At 39.8% G+C, this 24,669-nt stretch overlaps 2 protein-coding genes across 3 annotated transcripts; both read left to right on the top strand.

Annotated features, from left to right (window-relative positions):
- Positions 1–1,728: 1,728 nt before the first annotated feature.
- aldh3a2b (aldehyde dehydrogenase 3 family, member A2b) lies at positions 1,729–13,850 on the top strand. 2 transcript variants are annotated; one of them, XM_034206832.1, is made up of 11 exons: positions 1,729–1,845; positions 2,870–3,032; positions 3,802–4,033; positions 5,970–6,055; positions 7,147–7,355; positions 7,483–7,600; positions 8,124–8,265; positions 8,361–8,527; positions 8,631–8,730; positions 12,206–12,444; positions 13,016–13,850. In XM_034206832.1, exons 2-11 carry the CDS (start codon positions 2,871–2,873, stop codon positions 13,028–13,030), a joined length of 1,470 nt encoding a protein of 489 aa, XP_034062723.1. In that variant the 5' UTR covers positions 1,729–1,845; position 2,870; the 3' UTR covers positions 13,031–13,850. The 2 variants fall into 2 exon arrangements, with proteins under 2 accessions (XP_034062723.1, XP_034062724.1); XM_034206833.1 differs by having other exon boundaries at positions 1,737–1,845; positions 2,867–3,032.
- A 242-nt stretch (positions 13,851–14,092) lies between these two features.
- Positions 14,093–20,579, top strand: ca4c (carbonic anhydrase IV c). Its single transcript, XM_034206690.1, has 8 exons — positions 14,093–14,112; positions 16,920–16,981; positions 17,755–17,919; positions 18,027–18,172; positions 18,492–18,584; positions 18,686–18,752; positions 18,879–19,042; positions 19,714–20,579. Exons 1-8 carry the CDS (start codon positions 14,093–14,095, stop codon positions 19,900–19,902), a joined length of 906 nt encoding a protein of 301 aa, XP_034062581.1. The 3' UTR covers positions 19,903–20,579.
- Positions 20,580–24,669: the final 4,090 nt, after the last annotated feature.

The following is a 24,669-nucleotide window of genomic DNA, read 5'->3' as shown; positions in this document are numbered from 1 at the left end:
GAAACTCCAGCGGTTAGAGCGATGAGAATGTCCGTTCGGCACCTCATGACGCATCTACTGAGTACCGGGCGGCTGTATATATATATATGGATGTATAATAAGAACGGCGGGAGAGTGTTGAGTACTGGCACGGTGCATGAGTACCGGAGTACCGCCAGCATGCCGGTACTGAGCAAGAAGTGCCGGTACTCCATGGGTTAGAACCAGAAGTGCCGGTACTGCGTACCGGTGAGTACCGGCCCAATTCCAGCACTGCTCTGCATGTGTGTTCTGTGTTCACCTCTGTGTGTTCTGTGCCGTGTGTCTGACAAATAAAGACCGGTTTATTTATTTCATTTTAAGAATGAGCACCAAGCAACATCTCCAGGTGCTCCTTTGAGAACCAGGGCAAAAAAGTTATGTGCACCCCTGCCTATAGCATCATCCCATACACTGCCACTCAGTGGAAAGTCAGTGCATGATACATTTCTCTAAACCAAGATGGACGACAGAAAGCCAGATGGACCGAATCACTCGTCGATATCTTGCCAATCCTTTTATGGAAGGCGCCCCCTGCAGGTATAACAATGTTGGTGACATCAAGTAACAACTAAGGAATCATATAATTCATAAATTGTCAAAGTATTGATTTTATGTTTGCAGGAAATTATGATTAATCACCTGTCCACTAAAGTGGACGTCATGCATCACTGGCTATATTTCAACTATAATTCATACTGTTACAGCTACTGTTGTTCTTGAAAATACTTAATTTGCAATATCCTTTTGGGCCATACATCAATATAGTTAAGTTATTATAATGTAATTTTAAGTTTGCACATCTTTATTTATAATTGTTTCTCATATGCCTACTGTCCACCTGAGTGGACATATAAAAAAAAAATTCTAAATTTGAAAAAACTAGATAAAAATAAAGTTAAAATCTTGTTTTTTTAATAAAAACACTTGGTAAAAAAAATCCTGACTGAGGTTTTCATAATTCATGCATGAAAGGGTTGAGTATACGATATAGTATTGCCAGTTGTGTTAAGTAAAGACTCAAGTACTTATGCACAATGTTGATGTACTTGTGCTTTACTTGAGTATTTCCAATGTATGCTACTTTTTAATACTACTCCACTGCAATTCAGAGGTAAATATTGTACTTTTACTCCACTACATTTATTGCATAGCCTACCTTTAGATTAATGATATGAAATGTAACCATCACTTAAGTAACACTTTAGTCACATCTGGAGCTGTGATAAACACATTAATGCTTCAATAATTATAATCAAAACGCAGTGGATCAGGGGAGCAGGTTCAAACCCACTGCAGTCAGCATGTCGTTGTGTCCCTGGGCAAGACACTTCACCCCAAATTACTGGGGATCCCTGCTTTGGAAAAAAGCGTCTAACAAGTAACATGTAATATCATATATTTCTGAAATGGGGCATCTGCATAATGAGTACTTTTAGCCTACTTTTGGTACTTTGAGTTTATTTAGATGCCAATACTTTTGTACTTTGACATTAGTAACATATTGAATACTTGACGTTTCCTTATACAACTGTATCCCTACACTTTGGTAGTTCTACTTCTACTTAAATACAAGATAAAAAGAGGTCTGAGTACTTCTCCCACCTCTCTCTGTTGGGGGTCAACCTAGAGAGAACAGCTTTCCATGGAGCATGATGCTAAGTGGCTAAAGCTAACCGGAGCGTCAGTGTGGTAACACTGAGGGGGTGTGACCTAACGGGGAAGGAGAACATCGTTGCTCTGCCTCTGTCATTGTTGAGCCACTGTTATTCCACCATCAAGACGAAGAGGGATCTTAAGACATTAACCGCTACTCAAATTAATCAGGTAGGAATACAAACAAAACTAAATGTGCCACGTTTTCTTGTTATTGTTTACTAAAGTATGTCAAACCGCTACAGTCAACGACCAGAGGGACTGTGGGAAGTTAGCGAAACGAACAGTCTAAACATATTTTAATTTATAAAGAGCAAACGAGCTTTAAAATATTAGAAAACCAATAAATAAACGTAGATATGGCATACCAACTGTAGAGTAGTTCAAGTTCATTTACAGGGTTATAAGGCTCCGCTATCTGGACCGGATATTAAGGCTGTATTGTTTCAAAGTGATTATGTGTTACTGTTGATTCTCATTACTTCACTTCAACTTTGACCCAGTGATTTAGTTTATAATTTCTTACGCAGGTTTCTTGTTACAATCCTATTATAACACATTCTCAATTTGCTATTACAAAAAAGAGCAGCATCGACAGCAGCAGTAGTATACCAAATGGTGGGAGGGTCATTTAAACTGCATTAGTACAAAGAGAGATTATGGATTGCTTTTTGTTCTGGTTCCTTTAAAATACAACATCCAGTGGTTTAACTGCCAACATTAAACAACATTCTTATTCAGTAGTGGAAGAAGTGAAGAAATACATCTTAAGAAAAAAAAAAATAGAATTTATTTTCATTTCGTATACTGTACATTCAACTCATTAGTACTCCTTTAAAAGTACTGTGATGTTGAACTGAATGCCAAAAATAGTTTCCACGTATTTTCCTGTTAAACGATTTAACATTTCAGCTCACAGTTTGCTTTTCACTGGCATCTTGATCTGGCTCGATCAGATCCTTAATACAACAATATTAGTATTTTTTGTATACTACACTAGTTTAATTATTTGCAAGTAAACAAAAAACTGCATTATGTAGCCTGTAGCCAATAATATGATATAATTGCAAGTGTGTTTTGTCCTTAACCATGATTTCTACTGCAAATAAATACATAAAGATAACTAGGCATTGTATACCTTTCAGGGATACAGTAAGAAGAGCAGACTAAACCTTTTTTAATATGTTTTCTGTAGGATGTCCCGAGAGCAGCAGGCGGTGGCTCGTGCCAGAAAAGCCTTTGAAACAGGAAGGTCCAAATCTGTAGAGCACCGCATCCGCCAGCTGAAGAACCTGCAGAGGTTATTCACTGAGAAACAGAGTGTGATTGCAGCTGCAGTCAAGAAAGATCTCAATAAGGTGAGTAGTGACAGGCACATTTTATCGTTGCAAAATAATCCATACCTGGTCTCCAATCGTCTTGAGAGTTGGAGTATAAGAAAAAAACACCATGATACCATTAGCTCTTAGTCCTTTTGCTGCTATGCACTGTTTTAATAACATGTTTTCGTGGTTCAATCTTCAAAAGAGAGAGAGAGAGAAAGACACAATCCTGGACTTCTTTCCATTGCTGTCCCTGTTTTTACACAGTTCGCAAAGCTTAATGTTTGACATTGTTTAAAAAAATTAAAAAATAATGTGAACCATGTGAACTATTGATTGATGTTAACATTTAAGATGCGATGGTTCTCAAACAAGTTAAAGATGCAAGTAATATTGAAGCATAAGGTAGAATGTAAAACATCTTAAAAGGATCGTTTATATTTGTTTCCCTAAGAGTTAGGCTAGTCGGAAAAAGAAAATACTGCTGGGTGTAAGGGCAGCAGCAAAAACTCATTTTAGACACCTAGAAAAACAATATTAGTTCAAGTTGTCTGTTTAGTCTGTTTTGGTTATTGCATGAGTTTAATCTGAAGTAACCCTTTAAAACTTCAAACACCCTACACTTCAAGAGAGCCACACTATCTCTTTGAGATTTCCACAAAGCAAGCTACTAAATTGGATATGATTTTAAAACACACTTTGATTTGCAAACAGGCTATACATTGACTACAGTGAGTGACAAAGAGACATGAGAAAATACAACATCAGCTATGAGGAACCTCAACGTTATTGTCTTCCTCCCCAGAGCGAAGTGGGGACCCAGCTGTACGAGACTCTGGGCCTGGAGGGGGAGCTCAACTTGGCCATCAACCATCTGAAGGAGTGGGCGGCCCCTCGGCCCGTTAAGAAGAACCTGCTGACCATCTCGGACACCGTCTACATCAAACCAGAGCCGCTGGGCGTGGTGCTCATCATCGGAGCTTGGAACTATCCCTGGGCCGTCACCATCCAGCCGCTCATAGGAGCCATCGCCGCTGGTACTGTGTGTGTGTGTGTGTGTGTGTGTGTGTGTGTGTGTGTGTGTGTGTGTGTGTGTGTGTGTGTGTGTGTGTGTTGTGTGTGTGTGTGTGTGTGTGTGTGTGTGTGTGTGTGTGTGTTATTATCTCAGACAACATGTGTTACATTTTGAAACAGTGAAGCCAGATTAATCCACAAAATTGCACAAGGGGTCACAATATGTAAAGGCATTTCCGAGTGTATGTAACAGTCTGTTAAACAAATTAACAAACATGCCGAAACCACTAAGACTCATTTTTGGAGGCAGTGTGCTTTCAGTTCTCATATTTTCTTCTTTTATTTGTTTCAGTCTTGTTGAGTTTCTTTGTCTTGTGATCATTACCATTTCAGTTCATGGTTAATCCAGTCGTTTCCTAACATTATTGATCCTCAATCCGGTTCAAGCCTCTTTCTTCCGCAGACAAAAGATTTAAAGGATTAGCAGTAGGATCAGAATAAAATGTTTCTACACTAAGGCATATTTAACACACACTGCTGCAGAACATGTTGTTAATGGTTACTACATATCTCAACTTTGTGCCTAGTTCCTATCAGTGATGGCTCAAAGGACAAGGTTGAATCACTCTGCTATAAAATAATCAGTGAGCCCATGAATAATGTATTTCTAATTCAGAAGCTAAACGTCCTGAGTGTCTTGACTCTCTCCTTTTTGTAATGCAAAGCTCAGTGTGGAGAGTTTGTCTGTGGTTGCTTAGCATGACACTGCAGTATTTGCTGTTGAATCTTTTGTTTGTAACGTGTCCCAAGTGATAGTTTTACATATACGTGTTACAAGAGCTTTCGTGTGTAGACAGCTCATTTGTGTTTCATTTGAACAAAGTGTGTTTAGACACAAACATTGCTGCTGCAGGACTTAAATGAACTGAGCGCTGTCAGCCTGCTCCCCATAGAGGACGTGTTTGCACAGCATGGACTTTATCCTTTGCTCCAGCATTATCGGATACCACTCTACAATCATATCTTTCTAGCAAGTTCCAAGTCTTCTCTACTGATTTATTGGCAAACGCATAATACAGATAATCAGGCTAAATGTCATGGTCCAAGGCAGTTGTTAACATCAGCTGCTGACACAATGATTTAGATTAAGCATTTGAAAAATAGGCTCTTTCCTTGGAATTTGGTACACACCAGAAGAAAAGTCAAATATTGACTCAAATTATTCTGTTGCCTCTTTGCCGATGGTTATGTAAAAATAAGTGTTAGGTCTGGGTCAAAAGTTCAGGACCTAGAATGGCGGAGACCAGATGGATTCAGTCTTTTAACAAAGTTTAATAAAGGAAAAAAGGAGCAACTAAAAAACAATCCACAAAATGAAGGTGGATCTAGTTCACGCCGGTGGCGGCGGCAGGACTCAGGCTGGCTCGAGCAGACACTGGAAAAACAGAGGAAAAAATAAGGTTACTCTTCAACAAAAACAGCAAGAGAAAATCACACTAAGCTAGGATACTACGACGTTCAGCTCTACCGAGTGAGACGGAATTATCTGGCACTGGAGTGTGAACATGACCAGGGTTTTATGGAGGAGTTGATTAGATGAGTACAGGTGCTCCTCATTGTGAACCAGCTGAGCCTTCTAACGATCACCACACTGCACAGGAGAGAGAGAGAAGACAGAGGGGAGGAGGAGAAAGCAAAACACCTAAACCATAGCAAAACGTTTGCATTTTGACCTCACAGCTGATGATTTTAGTGTTCACAACTTGTTCTGCTGCTTCCAAGTGGCCAAAATAACTCAAGGTACAGCAGGTTGAAATGATATTACATATACATTACAAATAAACAAGATTATGGGGAGCAATGGGGAATTTCTGCTGAAATAAATAATAAATAATATTTTAAGATGAAAGACTATGTTCTTCTATTTTGTGATATAGTATGCTTTTGTTACCTCTCCAGGTAATGCAGCTGTGATCAAGCCCTCCGAGGTGTGTGTTCACACTGCAAAGGTCATGGAGGACCTGCTGCCACTCTACATCGACAAAGTAAGGATGGAGCACATTAACATACACATTTCAGTTATCCACCCATTCATAAAAGTGAAACCAAACACTGTTATTCTTCAAATGTAAACATATTTACACAGAACAGAAAACTGAACCGCAGTGACGCGTCCTAAAGCCCGGATGTAAACTCCTTCCGGTTCCTTCGTCAAAAACGCAATGCAATTTCTCCATAGGATTTTGGAAAATCGCTCGAAATAAGGTCTGTGGTTGACACACATTTAAGAGACGGATCACGTTTTGTTCAGCCGGATAATATCCACATGTCTATCCTACTTTTATAATTTTCGAAGCATAAATCTAGTCGCAAGAAGCAAAATGCTAACGTTATGCTATAAAGGAACTACAGCAGGGTCGCTGCTTCAACGTCACGCCAACTTAAGATCCATATTCAAACATACAGATTGTAAATGGTACAAGTTGAAGTGTTTGTTTGTACAGTTTGCAGGTACTTGCTTTCAAGCAGAACAAGGCAAACAAACTTAGCGGGAGTGTTTTACGTGTTCGGTGTAATGACGTAAAACGGCCTGGACAACTTCTGTAGTCCTATTCAGCCACTTGTTAACAACCATCGTTTTTCAGACACGTAAACTCTTCAAAAATCACCAGCGGGGTCACTGCTGATGTATTTAATCCTATGGAGAAATTGCATTGCTTTTTATCGAAGGAACCGGACGTGGTAAAAATGCTAACTTACTTCCGGGTTTTAGGACGCGTCACTGCGGTTCTCTATAGGGAAAAAATATGATACAAAAATATATACATATTTCGGTTTGTACGTCTTGTCCACATTACTAGCCTTTTTACTGCTGACGGCAAACAGGTTATCAGACAAACACTGTTTGCACACTTGCAACCATGCATACAAAGGCTTAAAACATGTAAAGTAAAAGGTTTTGCTTGTCTTTTCAAGTGTATTATTTCTGCAAAAATATCTACACAGACAGCAACACAGGCTAACACAGCTAAGACAAAAAAACAAAAACCTATCACAACAAGACATTTATCTTTTTGCTTTGAAAACAACATGCTGCTTCGTGACGTCTGAATGTGTTTTTTGTCCTGCTTGTCAGGAGCTTTACCCCGTAGTGACTGGAGGAGTGCCAGAGACCCAGGAGCTGCTGCGTCAGAGGTTTGATCACATCTTCTACACCGGAAACAGCGTGGTGGGCAAACTGATCATGGAGGCTGCTGCCAAAAACCTGACGCCTGTCACCCTGGAGCTGGGAGGAAAGAGCCCGTGCTACATCGACAAGAACTGTGACTTAACCATAGCCTGCAGGTCAGAACGATGATTCAATATGGTTATTTTTGTTATTCGCTTTATACTTAACATTGTTTTCATCCAGTCTTATACTGTAGCTGTTTCTTCCTGAGACCCTCCTCTTACCTCGTCCCCTACTCTATAGGCGTGTTGCCTGGGGAAAGTACACTAACTGTGGTCAGACCTGCATCGCACCAGACTACATCCTGTGTGAGCCCAGCATCCAGGACCGGGTCATCGAGGAGGTCAAGAAGGCCATAAAGGTACATAAGACCTTAAACACAATACGAAAACATTATAATTGTATCTTTAGTAGCTCCCTTTCTTTGGAATCAGCTTCCTGTTTTTATCAGGAAAGCAGACAGTGTCCAAACTTTTAGAAGTGTGATGAAGACTTTCCTTTAAAAAAAAAAACTGCATGTGGTGAAAGCTATTTTTATTAAATGTATATTGACTTGTAATTTTATTTTACATTCTATATTGTCTTTTATTATTTTCTTGTCATTTGAATGATCTTTTAGCGCTATTTATGTGTTATTGGGCTATATTAGTCAACTTTGATTTGACTTCAAAAATAGGTGAATCTGTCCGAAATATTATTTATCAAAGGCCACAAAATGACTAAGAACTGTAACTTGTAGTATCAGAAAGTCATGTAGTTATGGATAACACCATAATAGAATATTAAAAGAGAACCTCTTGGAGGCGGGGGAGATGTAGATAGCCTTTCTTTGCCTTGATTATACAATGATATTTGTGTAGTAATAATATTGTTTCTTTTGGCAGGAGTTCTACACAGACAACCCAAAGACATGTCCCGACTACGGACGCATCATCAACCAGCGCCACTTCAAGAGGATCATGAACATGTTGGAAGGCAGCACTGTCGCTGCAGGAGGAGACAACGAGGAGTCTGACTGCTATATAGGTAATCCTTCTTTCTGCAACCACTCTTCACATGAAATCAATCAAATCACAAATCAAGCCGGCATTGGATGAATATTGTTTCTGCGCTGTGTTTAGCCCCCACAGTTCTGCGGGACGTGAAGCCAGAGGCGAAGGTGATGCAGGAGGAGATTTTCGGACCTCTGCTTCCCATATTGTCGGTCAGCGGCTTGGATGAAGCAATCAAGTTCATCAACAAGGGAGAGAAACCGCTGGCCCTCTACTGCTTCTCATCAGATAACAAGGTATCTAACATTAATCATTGCACACATGCAGATGCCCAGCAGAGTACTTCACAGAACCTACAGGTAGATTCAGACTCACACGTGTAACATCTTTTTTCTAAAGGTGATAAACAGAATGACAGACGAGACATCCAGCGGAGGGTTTCTGGCCAACGACTGTCTCGTACACTTTTCTGTAGCCGCTCTGCCTTTTGGAGGAGTCGGTGAGTACACATAGGAATGTAGAAATGGTACCAAAACAAGGATGATTTTTTTTTTAAACCCAGCTTCTGCAGCGATGCAAATAATTGCACATTTTGTAAATATGCTTATTGCTTAAAGTGAGGGAACCTTATTTGGACAAATATGCCTTTTGAACAATAAGCAGGCGTCTAGATGTACATTGAGTCAACTGTGTTGTTTCATGCTTTCTTGCATTTCCTCACGATAATGTATTATAGCTCTGAGTGTGTATTTGATGGTGGCAAAGTCTGTTTACGAGGGATTAATTGATACTTTGAAGGTTGCTGTGTTTTTTTTGTCTCACTGTTTGATATCATTTATAAGGGAATCCATTTTCGATATTATATATAGAGGTGAATTTGTGATTGCGTCCTTGTTTCTTTTCATGAGTGTATCCTCATGCAAATTGATGTTTGTGAGTGTGCTGTTGGCTTCTGTCACCAGGTGGTGCCTTTGAGTTAGTCTGCACATTTTGATGCAGAAGTATTACAAGATGAGTTCAGTTCGGTATTTATCATTGTTATTCATTGTAGTTTGTTGAACAGAAGAAACATGTGGTAGAGACCTACAGAGAACACAAATGCTCCTTTGTTTTTATCTAAAAGAGGAGAAATGAGATCACTGCAAGTTAAACAATCTACCATCGCTCTAGTTTTCACTAGTTTGGGAATGATCATACCAAAGGCCTATTGCTTATTTTGTACCTTTCTAATCGTCATGCATTTTTGTGAGTTATTGGAAACCCAAATAGAAATATGTAGTTACCGGTCATCACCCATTCTCTGATTGTAGAATGTTAAAAACTATTTAACTACAAATATGACTTGATTCTTATTTTTACTTACTTTTGACAAGCACAAAAGACCACTTGATCAATGTTGAAGCAAACAGGGTTCGTACGGGTGCTTGAAATCCTTGAAAATGCTTGAAAATGCTTGAAATTTGACGTGGTGTTTTCAAGGTTGGGAAAGTGCTTGAATTTTGGGAATGGTGCTTGAAATTGAGATAAAGTGCTTGCAAATGTAAATGCTTTACTTTTACATTAAATTGCTGTCTGAATAGTTCGCTTTTTAGATTAAAAGAAAATAATTGCTTTGCTTTTACATAAAACAGCTCCGCTGCGGCCTTCCCGCGCTATGCGGGCGACCTGCAAGTGTTTGTGTTACGTGTGATAGATGACTGTGTGCCAGGAGGTTGCAGTTTCAACGAGCGTTGGCTAGCAGAAGACAAATACAAACCATGGCTAAGACGAGGGTCAAGCCCACGAGTAGCCTCCTGCAAAGTTTGCAAAAATAACGATGCGAGAGTCTGCGCTGACGAGCCACATGAAAGGTACGCCGTAGTAGAGCATTTTAGATTAGGCTAACGTTGCATGTTATGTTTGTTTAAGCTAACGTTAGCTAGCTGAATAGCGAACTCGATTGAGGGATAATAATAATTGCAGGGGACAATCATTTCAGATGAGCGTACCTATGTTATGTGCGTTACAGTCGCCATCGTGTGGTGTTCAGAGGATGAAGCACTCACGGCATTTCGTGTTATAGTCACGAAATATAATCTATTGATTCGACACAGAGCGATTTTGAAAGCAATGTATTTCTACTGGTAGTATGTTTCGTGCCTAAACCAAATGTGACTTGATCTATCGAAATCAGTCACATTGACCCGAAGACACATCTTCGTTTGTATTACTGGTCTGGGGGAAGCTCGCGAGTGTGTTTGTGTATTTTTGCGTTTGTTTCCCAGGAAAACACTCACAAGAAACACCAGCTGTTGTTATGCCTGCTGTGACGTTAAGTTACTCCGTTCTCCGCTTGTAATTATGCCGAAGCTTCAAAGTTGTATTTATCATCTGAATTTGCCGAAACAAGTTTAATATTCTGAAAGCCAAGACTTTGTTTATTTGAAAACAGATGAAAACAAACTGTCTTTTATATAAAATTGAAGTATTATACAAGTAAAACTACATGTTGCTTTAATCCCATGTAATTGTAGAATGAACACAGTCTTCCTTTGAAGATGTATAAGTCAGGTGTCTTGAGTAGCATTACCTACAAATCATTGTACACATTTGTAAATATTATTTTCCACTTGTTACCATTGTGTGTCTATTTTTATGCAGCTCTGCTTGATTTTGTGGCTACAATTCAGACTAATATGCTACCAGAGGTGGAATAAGTACTCAGGTATTGTACTTGAGTAAAAGTATAAGTACTCAGATCTTGTAGTGAAATTATAAGTACTCAGATCTTGTACTTAGCAAAAGTAGAAGTACTCAGAGTGTAGGAATACTCTGTCACAGTAAAAGTCCTGCATTCAAAATATTCCTCAAGTGAAAGTAGAAAAGTATTCTCATCCAAATATAGTGAAAGTAGCGACAGTAAAAGTAGTCGTTGTGCAGAGTGGTCCATTTCAGAATAATATATATTATATGTTTTATAATGATTGATCATGAAAGTGTTCTCAAAGCTGGTAAAGGTGCAGCTAGTTTGAATGACTTTGTATACTGCAGGGTAGCTGGTGGATTTACTCCAGGTGGAACTAAAGTCTGATTTAACACTTGATTATATTTCACATCATTCATCCAGGTCTGTAAAGTAACTAAAGGTATTAAATACATGTAGTGGAGTAAAAGTACACCATGTACCTCTGAACTGTAGAGGAGTAGAAGTACACCATGTACCTCTGAACTGTAGTGGAGTAGAAGTACACCATGTACCTCTGAACTGTAGTGGAGTAGAAGTACACCATGTACCTCTGAACTGTAGTGGAGTAGAAGTACACCATGTACCTCTGACTTGTGTTTACTGCCAACCTAAAAGTACCTCAAAAATAGTAATCAATAATGTATTGAAAAGTTATTTGGCTGATTGTTTTATATCGGCTCAGACAGGTTATATGGAACATACAGATGGGTCACTCATTTTGAAATATTAAACTTAGTTTTCTTTTCTTTAATTTGTCATCCTCGTGTAGAAGGCTATCACGAAACACACATTTGGTTGTTTATAGCATAAAGAACATCTGATTTAATGTGAGGTAGGGAAATAATCATTTGAGTATGTGTATATAAATATGTAATTTACAACAGCTGTAAGATGCTTGAAAAGCTGGAAAATGCACCTTGAAAATGCTTGAAAAGTGCTTGAATTTGACTTTGGAAAAGGTGTAAGAACCCTGAGCAAAGTTATTTCTCCAGTGTGCCATAACCACTTTATATAATATTTCTAACAATCTTCCAAGATAAAAACTATATTTATGTTTAAGGTGTACTTCTATTTGGAAGGAAAGGTTAGGGAAGGTGCTCGATGTTTGGAGCAAACTCTTTTCCTCGTGTCTTTATTAACTTCTTATCTGTTCTTAGGATTTATTATATTATGTGGCTCTTGAAGCAGTCATATTTCTGCAGCTTACACTCAAAATAATAACATTCTCCCTCTGTTTTCATGTTTTCAGGAAACAGCGGTATGGGCTGCTACCACGGGAAGTACAGCTTCGACCAGCTGAGCCACCTGCGCAGCTGTCTCATCAAAAAGCTGAAGATGGAGGGTGTGAACAGCATGCGCTACCCCCCCCACACACCCAAGAAACTGGGCTGGGCCCGCTTCTTCATCCTGAACAGCGTGGACCTGGGCTGGGTTGGACGGATGGCGCTCCTGGCCGTGATGGCTGTGGTGGCTGCTGTGGTGCTGCAGGTGAGTCACACAGGAAGAGAGAAACAATGAAGTGCTGCACAGACAAAAACGTTTTTTAATTGTGTGTCATGCGGAAGCAGAAGTGGAGGAAGAAACATCGACCACATTGAGAGATAAGCATGAACTGTAAGTGTTCAAAAGTTCAAAAGAACTGGGAAATTGTGTTTATCATGTACTTACTATATTCTGTTTCTGTCGCTTATGCCAAGACCTTGAAGTTTAATTTATAAATCAATAAAACATGGACTTTACAGCCCTCCAAACACTGATGTCACTGATTACATAACGTAGGATATAGTTGTGTAAATAAACAAAAACTGTGTTACAGCAGTCTATTAATGCAGAATTATTTTGTTCCCGTGTTGTATGTGTTGAATGGATATATGCATGAAAATATATTTTAAGGTGGAATGCAGTTATTACCTTTTTATACAATTACACAACTTCTGTACATTTTTCACAAGTGTTTTGAACTAAACTTGAAATGCCCTGTATAGTTGGAAAACATCTCAACTTGATTGAAGCAGTGTTAATACATGTATTATAAAGAATGTTCTTCCTTTTCCAACAGCATTATCTCCTTTGAAGACCTCCCATTCCTTTCCAGACAACAAGTGTTCCTTTTAAAGAGAAGAGCAACGTGCATTTCAAACCATTTCATCAAGGAGACTCTGAACCAATCAGATCAGCGTCTCACAGGACTGCTGTCTCAGGTTCAGGGTGTTGTGTTATCCAGTGTCACGTAGCTCACTGCAGCAAGCATCTTATTTTAATGAAGGTAATTATTTATTTCCATGAATGCACACTAAAATCATTTTAACTTTTGAACGTACAATATAATGCTGTGATTCAACTAATGAATGCTTTTAAATGTAAAATAGAAATGCTGTGATTTGGCTAATGAATGCTTTTAAATGTGAACAATTACAGTTATACACACAGGCAGAATCAAAACAAAGAATGTTTTACTTAAGGGCCGAGAAAATTAAGTAAGTCGATATTGCTGAATAATGAAGCTGTTTTTAACGTGTAGGAGTTACCTACAGTTCACGTTGTGTCCACTCCATTTCAATGATAGATGATCCATTAACTAAGCATTCAGCCTGAAGGTACTTCTGTCCAGTGAAGGTTTGTTTTCCTCACAGTGACAGCAGAGATGCAGAACATTTGTCCAGACTTGCTGTAGTTGACTAACACCTGAAATAATCTAACACAATTATATGAAGGATGTCTTTTTTCTAAAAACACCATATACCTGTAACAAATGTAAATGTGTAAATTGTTTGTTACATTTTAAACAACTTGATGTTCTGAATGTTTCTGTTTCTGTTTCTGTTAAATACTTAATTGAATAATTGCATGTATCTTTATATTGGATGAATAATCAAATAAATATATTTCTACATGTAACCGTTTGTGACATGACTTTATTTTCATAATGTACCATTATAATATTGTATTTAAAGCCATTTGAGCTAGCATGCAATATATTAGCCTGGTAATCAGAAGAAAAGGCCTTTATCACATCAGGAAAGTAAGGGTTGATTTGTAGGAAACCAGGTGTTGCTGAATAAACTAACGTTGACTTTGTTTAAGCATGCACTATACCGAGATATTAAATATCCCTCCCAACCAATCCAAAGCAAAGATGAGGAGCAGGAGTAATCAGTTAGTCTCTCTGCGCCACACAGTCACATTTTTCTTTGAACCAGATTTGCCTTTCAGTGACAACTCAAGAGACTTAATGGTACCTCTCTGGAACCAGAAAATACTTTATATAACTTTTTATACATATGTCTTGTAGACAAAATGTTCGGAAGGTCTAATCTTAAATTTCAGTTTAACAAGCAAGAAGCTATCTGGAAATAACGTGTCTGCTTTGGCCACAGAGGGGCCTCTCTTTCCTCGTTCTCACACCTGACAACTTTCTCAGAGAGACATTTTTTCCCTCTCTTTCCTCACACACACACACACACCTTTTTTCATTAAATCTCCCTCCCTCCCTCAAGTGCAGCTCATTGTCGGTATGTGAAAGCAGTTGAAATTAGTCTGTTAAGATCTTCTCAGGTCTCTGTGCTGATCATGGATTTTTCTGTCTACCTCCTGACTCTACTTTCTCTCTTCTCTCAGTGCACAGGTAGGATGCAAACACACACACACACATACACTTAGAATGCTCTGACATGAAAATCAGCAAAATAACTTACGTAATCAAAGCAGTGATTTTCAATCACAGGTAAGAGATCATTCTAAAAAGCAGGGAAAAAAAATTCTGTGATGCGAAGAAATTCATATTTTTAACTGATTTCCTTCAAATATTAGTTTGTTCCATGTCAACCAGTGGTTCATTGTATCTCTTTATGACAGTTCAAATGCAAAAAGGAAAAATACATATGTTTTGCTTGAACCGGCCACAAATGAGAGACACGTTCAACAAGTGATGAGATTATTGTCATGAACAATATACTTGATTTGTTTCTCAATTCATCAAATAACCCTCCATCTATAAAGATCAGAATGTCTTGTTTTTTTCCAAGCAGTCAAAAACATTAAATTGACAACAGCATAAGCGAAGAAAAAAATCCACTTTTAAGATGTTTTAAGAAAGCATGGATTTATTTTAAAAGTGAGACAATGTATTTTCTTCGATAGCAGTTAGTAAAATGAGCCAACATTAGCCACCAAAAGTTTCTAGTTCTTAGGAGTTCAACTCTTCATTTGTAAGATGATGACTGTGTTATTTATTCTTTGAAAACTTAGATTGTGTTACTTAAAAGGCTTAAAAAATAGTAAGAAACGATTTATTTATTGTATGTGTTTATCTAGAATGCAGTTTTATTAGAGAATATATTAAGTGAGGACTCGAGTCACATGGCTTGGTCCTAAAATAGACTGAAAACACAATTTAGGTTATTTGAGAAAATTAAAAAACAACTTGCACTTTGACTTAGACCTTAACACAACTGAGTCTTTTCTAGTATATATATATATATATATATATATATATATATATATCGGTTTCAAACATTCAGTTTAAAATACCTAATTATGACTTGTTTTGGACATAAAATAAGTCAACTATAAGGACTTGAAACTAAAGTGCAAAGACTTAGTTACTTGTGACTTCTGAAAAATACCTCTGAAAAATATGATGTATGAGGAAAAGAAAAGGAAAGAAAGAAGCTGGTGATATAAAAGGGTTTGACTTTTCTCCATTTGGCACTGGTGTATTTCGAGCCAGGCGGAGCAAAGCCAGCCTCCACCTGTGCATTGTTCTCAGTTGGTGAGAACTGTTGTCCCCTTTCACAGAATTGCATTGTGGGAAGCAGCGGGGTTAATCTGTGTTCCTATATTAGCTAAATGGTTCTCTATAGCGCCTTTCATTCCCACCGCAGAGTCAAACACTGGAGTTACATTCACATCAGCAACACAATACACAACCACAGCACAACACTGAGACTGCACCTGGTGGATGGACATGTTTAATGCTTCACAAATGAACACCACTTGTGATTTTTGAAGCGTAAATGCCTTGGCATGCAGGCCTGCAGTATCTGTTTTAATTTCAATCAGTAAATCAGCTTATTTCTTACAGCGGGGAATAAAGACACATTACAAGGCAGTCATTTATTTAGTTATAATTGATCAACAATTTATATCCAGTTTTCCTTATGCCAACTTCAGCAATGAAAACGTCAAATTAAATGTAGTTCTTTTTTTACATTTTTCACTTTAGGCATGTACTGCAGCTGGCCTTTCTATGTGCACACTGTTGTAAATGAGAATCTCACAGAGGTCACACATTTGTTTAGTGGCAAATGAGAAAACATTGATGTTTGTACAGCATATTCTAAAACTGGTTATCATCTGTTTTTAACAGTGCAACAAAAAAATTGAGAGAAATATAAACTTTCATATCATTCAAACTATTCAACACAAAATTGGTTGCTTTTTTTGTTTGTGTTTAGCGCATTGTCGCAACAGTAAATCATTAAACCCTTTCAACCCAATATGCCTTAGTCCTAGTTATTATTTTCAGTGTTTATGTAACCTCTGGTTAAAGCGCATTGACCGTCAGCTGTTGACTGAGTGTGACCTGTGATGGATTTACATCATCAATTTCAGTGCTGATGCTATGTTTTGTTTTGTCAATATAAACTTCTATCAGATAACTGATGAGCACACAAAAAGCCTCTGTAGGACATGATTAGTAATGTGAGAATTAAAACAGATCTGTGTGTCTGTCTGAGAACGTGTTTACCTGATCTGACTTCTCAAAGCTCAGAGAGCACAAACACATTAGCAGATCAGCCGGTGAGATCGCTGACTGAGAACGAAAACAATGTGGCTAATGGGCCGTGGAAATGAGAAGAATAATGCCTCATGTATTAACCAGAGAAAGCCATATTGTTTGGCACAAGAGAGAAGTGACTAGCCTTTACTATACAGTTAGTCTGTGTCTGAACTCAATGCAGTGCTTTCTCTGCAGCTCAGTGGTGTTACCAGAGCCAGTACTCCTGTGATGACACATGCAGAGGTAAGAAATGAAAAGACTATCACATGTTTCAAGAGAAAACCCCCAAATGGTCAAAAAAACACAACATATCCGTCACATTCTTGTTAAAAATGTATCCAAACCTTTTTGTATGAATTAGAATGTTTTAATAGTTTTAGTACTCAATAACAATGAATCACTTGGATGTGAAAGGGGTCGCTCGTAGTGATGAATCAACAGAGAATATTCACCCAACTCTGCAGTTTATGCAGCTTTAGCTTATATTCATAGTTTTATTTTCGACCACAGAAAGCAGCTGTTTTAAAAGAAAAGGCTTAGGAGAACAGACTGCAAATGATAGTTAAGGTTGTATTAAGTCTTCTGGATGTGTATAGGCAACTGTTAGCTCAAACATTTGCCCCATCATTTAAATGATGTGATCACATTATTTTTGCATACAGTTCCATAAAGTTGCCCAATATACAAGACACAATTCTTTAGAACACACACCTCTGGCCTTGTGACAAACACAAATCCAAAGCAGAGATAAACCAGACGAAACCGTCACTCCTGTTTTTAGCAAATTCTAAAAAGAATTGAACATTTGGTTACCTAAGCAGACTTTGTGTTCATACTCAGTGGGGTTAACAGTACTAGAAATCAAATCAAACCTGGAGGGGAAATTATATTGTGTATTATGGGGTTTTTTAAGTACTTTGTGAAAGAAGAACATATGTTCAGCCCAGGCTGACCTGTTCTCTCAGCATTTTGGGGGGAAATATCAGGCACTGAAGCCTAAATGTTCATGTTTTCAGATCCTATTCGATGGGCAGCTCAGTTTCCCAGCTGTGGAGGACTTCGCCAATCCCCAATCAACATCGTCTCAACTAAAGTGCACGTCAACAGCGCCCTGCCACCCTTCAAATTCATCGGTCACACCAACACTATCAACATCACAGTGGAAAACAAAGGACACTCTGGTGATTAGGAACCTGCTTTATTGGTGTCTTTCCCTCCAGACTATTATTTACCAGTTGTTAACACCTCCCACAATTTAATTTTAACAAATGTATTCTCTTGGCTGTAGCTCACTTTGCTCTGCCGCAGTCGGTCCGTCTGACTGGAGGAGCTCTGCCCGGTCACTACCGAGCCGCCCAGTTTCACTTCCACTGGGGAGGCAATGGGAGACCCGGATCAGAGCACACCATTGATGGAGAGCAGTTCCCCATGGAGGTACGTCACAGAGGAGCCTACATGTTAAGCTATTTAAATATTAAAGTGACAGGGGTCTAATAGGTCCAACAGTCTTCAATGTTGGTAGAAATAATAGACTTCGAAGAACCTGAAAAGCATGGTCAAGTTGTTTAGGATTTACATGAGCTGTGCATATTTACAGTATCAGTCAATGAGTAGAGAAAAATGCACCTACCCTTTATTAATACTTTCCCCCACAAAAATATACTGATATTTTGACAAATGTGTGTTTAACACAGTGCACAGTATAACATGCTCTCCACTACTGTAACTCATTGAGCTGTGTTTTGGGTTTCAGCTGCACATCGTCCACATCAAGGAACCGTACGGCTCTCTGGCAGAGGCCGAACATGACATGGCAGGTATAGCCCTGCTTGCCTTCCTGTTTGAGGTAATATAATACATTATTTAGTCTGCGTTACTCTGCACTCTTAATATAAATATAAAAGCACCATTTTGGCTTGTGTCATAATGTTGGCGTCTTCCTCACAGGAATCACCAGATGATAATCCTCATCTGGACTCATTAATAGCTTATCTTGGCCGAGTAAAAAACAATGGTATGAGTGAACTTCTCAAATGTGAAGAACTTTCTTCATATTAATGGACTTAGCCTTTGAAATAAATTGTTATTTTAAGTGTTTTACCAAACTAACCCTCTTTAAAACACTTATTTGTGTGTTCAGGCAGCAGCACAGTGATCCCAAACTTCAGGCTCAGTGATATTATCCCGTCAGATAAGGACCTGTTCAGTTACTACCGCTATGTGGGCTCCATGACTACTCCAGGATGTGAGCAGGCCGTAGCCTGGACGCTGTTCCACAGGACGCTGCCCATCAGCAGCCGCCAGGTGAGAAACTATAGATTAAAGGCTAAGAGTCAACACACTGATGACCAATAATTGATCTTGGTTGTATTTCCTCAATATGTGAACCTTCAAACATTTTTACATAAAATAAAACAATTATTTAAAGACTCTTGTTACTGAGATTGTAAATAATTCCTACATAACAAAATGTTTCGTAAATAGATTTACATCCGAAAATATATTGCAAAATGCACCTTTGGTTGGATGTTACTAATAGAGACATAAACCCTTTATCTTATCTTGTATACAAAGTGTGAAAAGCCTAATGCCTATATTGCGTTTACGCTGAAAACAACTTAAGCTAAACAGTTTCAGCATGAAGAATTACTGGTAGGACTTTATTTACTTTATAACAATAGAAGAGTTGCTCCAAATATTCAAGTAAATTAAACATTTAATTGAAGGGCCCATGAACTTTGTTAGGTCGGTTTTTGAGAAAGCTTGAACAGATACTCTATTATTGAATCCCTGTGACTCTTCAAAATAAAAAAGACTTGATTAGGTAAAAAGTAATTTAAACGTGTGCAGAATAAATGTATCTGTGCCTTGAAAAGTAACCATTGATTCACTTTAAGACACATCCATGTCATTTTCTTTCAGTTTTACATTTTTATCTTTGACTAAAAAAAGGTTTATTTTCCTACCCACTGCAGCTGGATGCGATAACTCAGCAGTGTCGATTCTGGACGGGACAGCCCATGACGGACATCTTCAGACCTACGCAGCCTCTGGACGGCAGGGTGGTGTATCGGTCCAAGGCGGGCGCCGCCCTGGGGGGTGTGATGCACTGGTGGGTCGGGGTTTCCTCCGTCCTGCTCGGGAGAACCGGTCTGATACACTGACTCAGCACATCTGATTTTAGGGCCAAAACTACTTTTACCTGTGTGATAGTGAACTGTTCATAATGTTCATGGTTATTCTTTTTTTGTAAGTGTCAATGTGACATTGAGATATGTGCTATTGTAGAATGTGTATTTACCTTTTTCCAGTAGTGAACAAGTCAGCTCTGTACTAGCTATTTAGGAGGAACGGGCCTGTTGACCTGATATCATCATGACCTCCTTTAAAGTCTGGATAATATGCAGTTTCTGTGCGAGTAGGACCTTTACCTCTAGGCCTTTACGTCAACTTTCCTTATTGTTGTCATTAGGAGTCAATATTTTATAAATGCAAACTGTTGCTATAGATTTACTCTAATCTGCTTTTCCCTAATATATGTTTTACAGTAGAAGAAGAGTGATGCAAAAATGTGTATAATTAATGGTTAACAATAGGTTATGTTTGTCTTTCTATCAATAACAATCTGAGGGTCTTTCCTTTTTCATTAACTGCTATTTTATGTAACTTAGCCTGCATATTGTTCTCTTCCCTGACAATCAGAACACTCAGCCTGGAAAATTAGACGGTCAAGGCATTTCCTTAATATTCTGTACACTTGTTAATTTGTAACAAATGAAAACAAATGATTTGTAAAAAAAAAAAAACAGTGAATGTATTTAAACCCTTGTACAATCACAAAATAGACCTAAATAATTTTATGTTAGAAATGATATGATTTCGTTTTTTAGAGATAATAAAAATGATTGATACAATGTCAATAAAATCTGAACTGATTGATTTTGTGTCTTCAATCATTTCTATAGAAGTGTTTTGTATAAATACTTAAAAGTGTTTAGTCTGCCTTAAGAAAAACATTTGCGTTGTTTTGCCTTCTCTTTTATTGTGTGGAGTTTATTAAGAGTCAAGTTGTGTGACTTATAATTGACACTGATGCTCTAAACGTAACCAATAAACTAACTAGAAAACCTATTTTACTGACATAGCTGTTACTTTGTGCAGATAGTTCATGTTTAAACAATTTCTTGACTTTCATTACATTACATTTAGCTGACGCTTTTATCCAAAGCGACTTACAATAAGTACATTCGACCAGGAAGACACAACCTTGAAGAAAACAGAATCATATAAGTACATCAGGTTTCATAGAGCCAAAACATTTCAAGTGCTACTCAACTGGCTTTAGATAAGCCAGTCCTTTATCAGTATATAAGTGCTTTGTTAAAAGTTCTATCGCTCGAAGTGGAGTCGAAAGAGATGAGTTTTCAGTCTGCGCCGGAAGATGTGCAAGCTATCTGCTGTCCTGATGTCAATGGGGAGCTCATTCCACCATCTTGGAGCCAGGATAGCAAACCCACGTGTTTTTGCCGATGGGAACTTGGGTCCCCCTCGCAGCGAGGGCGCAGCGAGTCGTTTGGCTGATGCAGAGCGTAGTGCACGCGCTGGGGTGTACGGTTTAACCATGTCCTGGATGTACGAAGGGCCAGATCCATTCGCAGCATGGTAAGCAAGTACCAGTGTCTTGAAGTGGATTCTAGCAGTTACCGGAAGCCAGTGAAGGGAGCGGAGGAGCGGCGTGGTGTGGGAAAATTTAGGTAGGTTGAAGACCAGACGAGCCGCTGCATTCTGGATGAGCTGCAGAGGTCGGATGGCACATGCAGGTAGACCAGCCAGGAGGGAGTTGCAGTAGTCTAGGCGTGAGATGACGAGAGCCTGGACCAGAACCTGCGTCGCTTTCTGTGTCAGCTGGGCACGTATCTTCCTGATGTTGTAAAGCGTGTATCTGCAGCAGCGGGTTGTAGCAGCAATGTTTGCAGTGAAGGACAGTTTGTTATCTAGGATCACACCCAGATTCCTTGCAGTCTGAGTCGGGGAAACAACTGAGGTGCCGATGTTGATTGTTAGGTCAAGAGTGGGACAATCTTTTCCCGGGAGGAAGAGCAGCTCAGTCTTGTCAAGGTTGAGCTTGAGGTGATGAGCAGACATCCACTGAGAGATGTCAGCTAGACAAGCAGAGATGCGTGCGACGACCTGGGTCTCTGAGCGGGGAAAGGACAGAATTAATTGGGTGTCGTCAGCGTAGCAGTGGTATGAAAAACCATGCGGGCTAATGACTGATCCGAGCGAGTTTGTGTACAGGGAGAAGAGGAGGGGACCAAGAACAGAGCCCTGAGGGACCCCTGTAGTTAATTGACAAGGGTCGGACTCAGACCCTCTCCAAGTCACCCTGTAGGTACGGTCTTTCAGATATGAGGTGAGGAGGGAAAGTGCAGAGCCTGAAACTCCAAGTTTTTGGAGAGTGCGAAGGAGGATCTGATGATTCACCGTGTCGAATGCAGCAGACAGGTCCAACAGGATGATGACAGAGGAGAGGAATGCAGTTTTGGCAGTGTGCAGTTCCTCCGTGACAGCAATGAGAGCAGTTTCTGTGGAGTGACCTGCCTTGAAACCAGACTGGTGCGGATCCAGAAGGTTGTTCTCATGGAGATAACAGGAGAGTTGTTTAAAGACAGCGCGTTCAAGTGATTTAGACAGGAACGGGAGGAGAGAGACAGGCCTGTAGTTTATAACATCAGACGGGTTGAGAGTAGGTTTCTTTAGGAGAGGGTTTACTCTTGCCTCCTTGAGACTGTTTGGAAAGTGACCAGAAGTTAGAGAAGTGTTGATGAAATGGGTGAGAAACGGTAGAATATCAGGAGCGATAGTCTGAAGGAGGTTTGAAGGGATAGGGTCCAGAGGACAGGTGGTAGGGCGGGCAGAGGTAATGAGGGTAAGAACCTCACTTGGAGAGAGAGGGGAAAAGGAGGTTAGTGTGTTGGTGGAAGGAGGGTCTGGTGACCCAGTGGTGAGTAAAGGTGAGTCAGAAAAAGAAGAGCGAATATCATCAACCTTTTTTTCAAAGTGGGTAACAAAGTCGCTTGGCAGAAGTGAGGAGGGGGGAGGGGCTTTTGGAGGGTCCAAGAGGGTGGAGAAGATGGAAAATAGTTTTTTAGGATTGGAATAGGAAGATTGGATCTTATCTTGAAAGAAAGTGCTTTTTGCCTGAGAGATCGAAGCAGAGAAAGAGGAGAGGAGAGCCTGATAGGTTAGGAGGTCGTCACAGTGTTTGGATTTCCACCGTTTCCGCTCTGCTGCCCTAAGGACGGTTCTATTAGCACGCAGTGCATCATTTAGCCAGGGAGCAGGAGGGGACTGACGAGCCTGCCGAGATGTGAGAGGACAGAGAGAGTCCAGAGAGGATGAGAGAGTAGAGAGGAGAGTTTCTGCAGCAGAGTTTGGAGGCAGGAGTTGGAACGAGTCAGAGGAAGGGAGGGCTGAGAGCACCGACGAGGCAAAGGTAGAGGGGGAGAGGGAACGAAGGTTACGGCGGACAAGTGCAGGATGAGAAGAGATTAGTTTGTTATGTTTGGAAAGGGGTAGAGAGAATGAAATGAAGAAGTGATCGGATGTGTGGAGCGGGTTTACAGAGAGGTTAGAAGTAGCGCAGTTCCTTGAGAATATGAGATCAAGGACATTGCCAGCTTTATGAGTCGGTGGGGACGGAGACAGTGAGAAAGCAAAGGCGGTTAACAGGGATGTTAGTTCGTCTATCTTCCCCGTCTGGAGGTTGAAGTCTCCGAGAAGTACAGCGGGAGGGCCAGTTTCAGGGATGTGTGAGAGGAGATTATCTAATTCCTCCAAGAAGTCCCCCAAGGCGCCTGGTGGACGGTAGAGAACAACAATGGTCAATTGTATAGGATGGGTTACTGTGACGGCATGGAATTCAAAGGTGGAAGGAGTGAAGTTAGGTAGCTTGAAGAGGGAAAAGCTCCATTTGGGAGAGAGCAGGAGACCAGTGCCACCTCCTCTGCCAGTTGGTCTGGGTGTATGGGAGGAGGAATATGCAGTGGAGAGAGCTGCTGGGGTGGATGTGTTGGATGGAGTAATCCAGGTCTCAGTGAGAGCAAGGAAATCCAGAGATTGCAGGGAGGCGTAGCCAGAGATGAAGTCAGCCTTAGGAACAGCTGACTGGCAATTCCACAGGCCACCTGAAACTAGATGTTGGATCTCAGTGGAGCATGTGGGATAGACGAGAGCAGGCCGGTTATATCGATTACGAGATACACGGGGCCAGTGATAATTGCGAGAAGACACATGAACAGGAATGGAGAAAATACACATGATTATAGCATGAGGGGTTAGAAAACTAAAGAAAAGAGAAATAAGACACCAGCTCAATCAGAGTAGGATTTGCCTCCTCTTTGCCTCCCTCGTGACTCCCGTAGGACTCCAATGTCTTTGTCAGTCTTACTCCCGTAGGACTCCAATGTCTTTGTCAGTCTTAGCCTGTCTGACGCTTAAGCTGACGCTCCAGGAAAGAGCTACCTAAAATGGACGCCTGATTGCTGAGTTCTCACAGCTGTAGGGGCACGCCCCTCTAATTAGTTAACTATCTACAGCTGATGGGCGACAATAGACTGGCCCTGCCTATATTATAATGCAGGATTGAGAGGTGAGACCTGTGAAGCAGGTTTCGCCTGAGCAGATCTGAGATTTAAAATCTCTCAAAAGCGATTTAGCCGTTTTAGCTACAATAACTACAGAACAATTATACAGAGTCGAATAAATGAAACAGAGAAGTCTAATTAAACAAGAATATAACTTACAGTGGTTGCTGCGTCAATAGGAAATGTTGTAACCTGGTCAGATGTACACTGAGTTCATCAGATTTTAAATGCGGTATTTAAATGCTTTTTTAAGTGAAAGATGACTGAGTCACGCGGTTGTACTTC

Source organism: Gymnodraco acuticeps, unplaced genomic scaffold (assembly GCF_902827175.1).
Source record: "Gymnodraco acuticeps unplaced genomic scaffold, fGymAcu1.1, whole genome shotgun sequence".
Classification (NCBI taxonomy): Eukaryota; Metazoa; Chordata; class Actinopteri; order Perciformes; family Bathydraconidae; genus Gymnodraco; species Gymnodraco acuticeps.
This window is presented reverse-complemented; position numbering and strand designations above follow the sequence as displayed.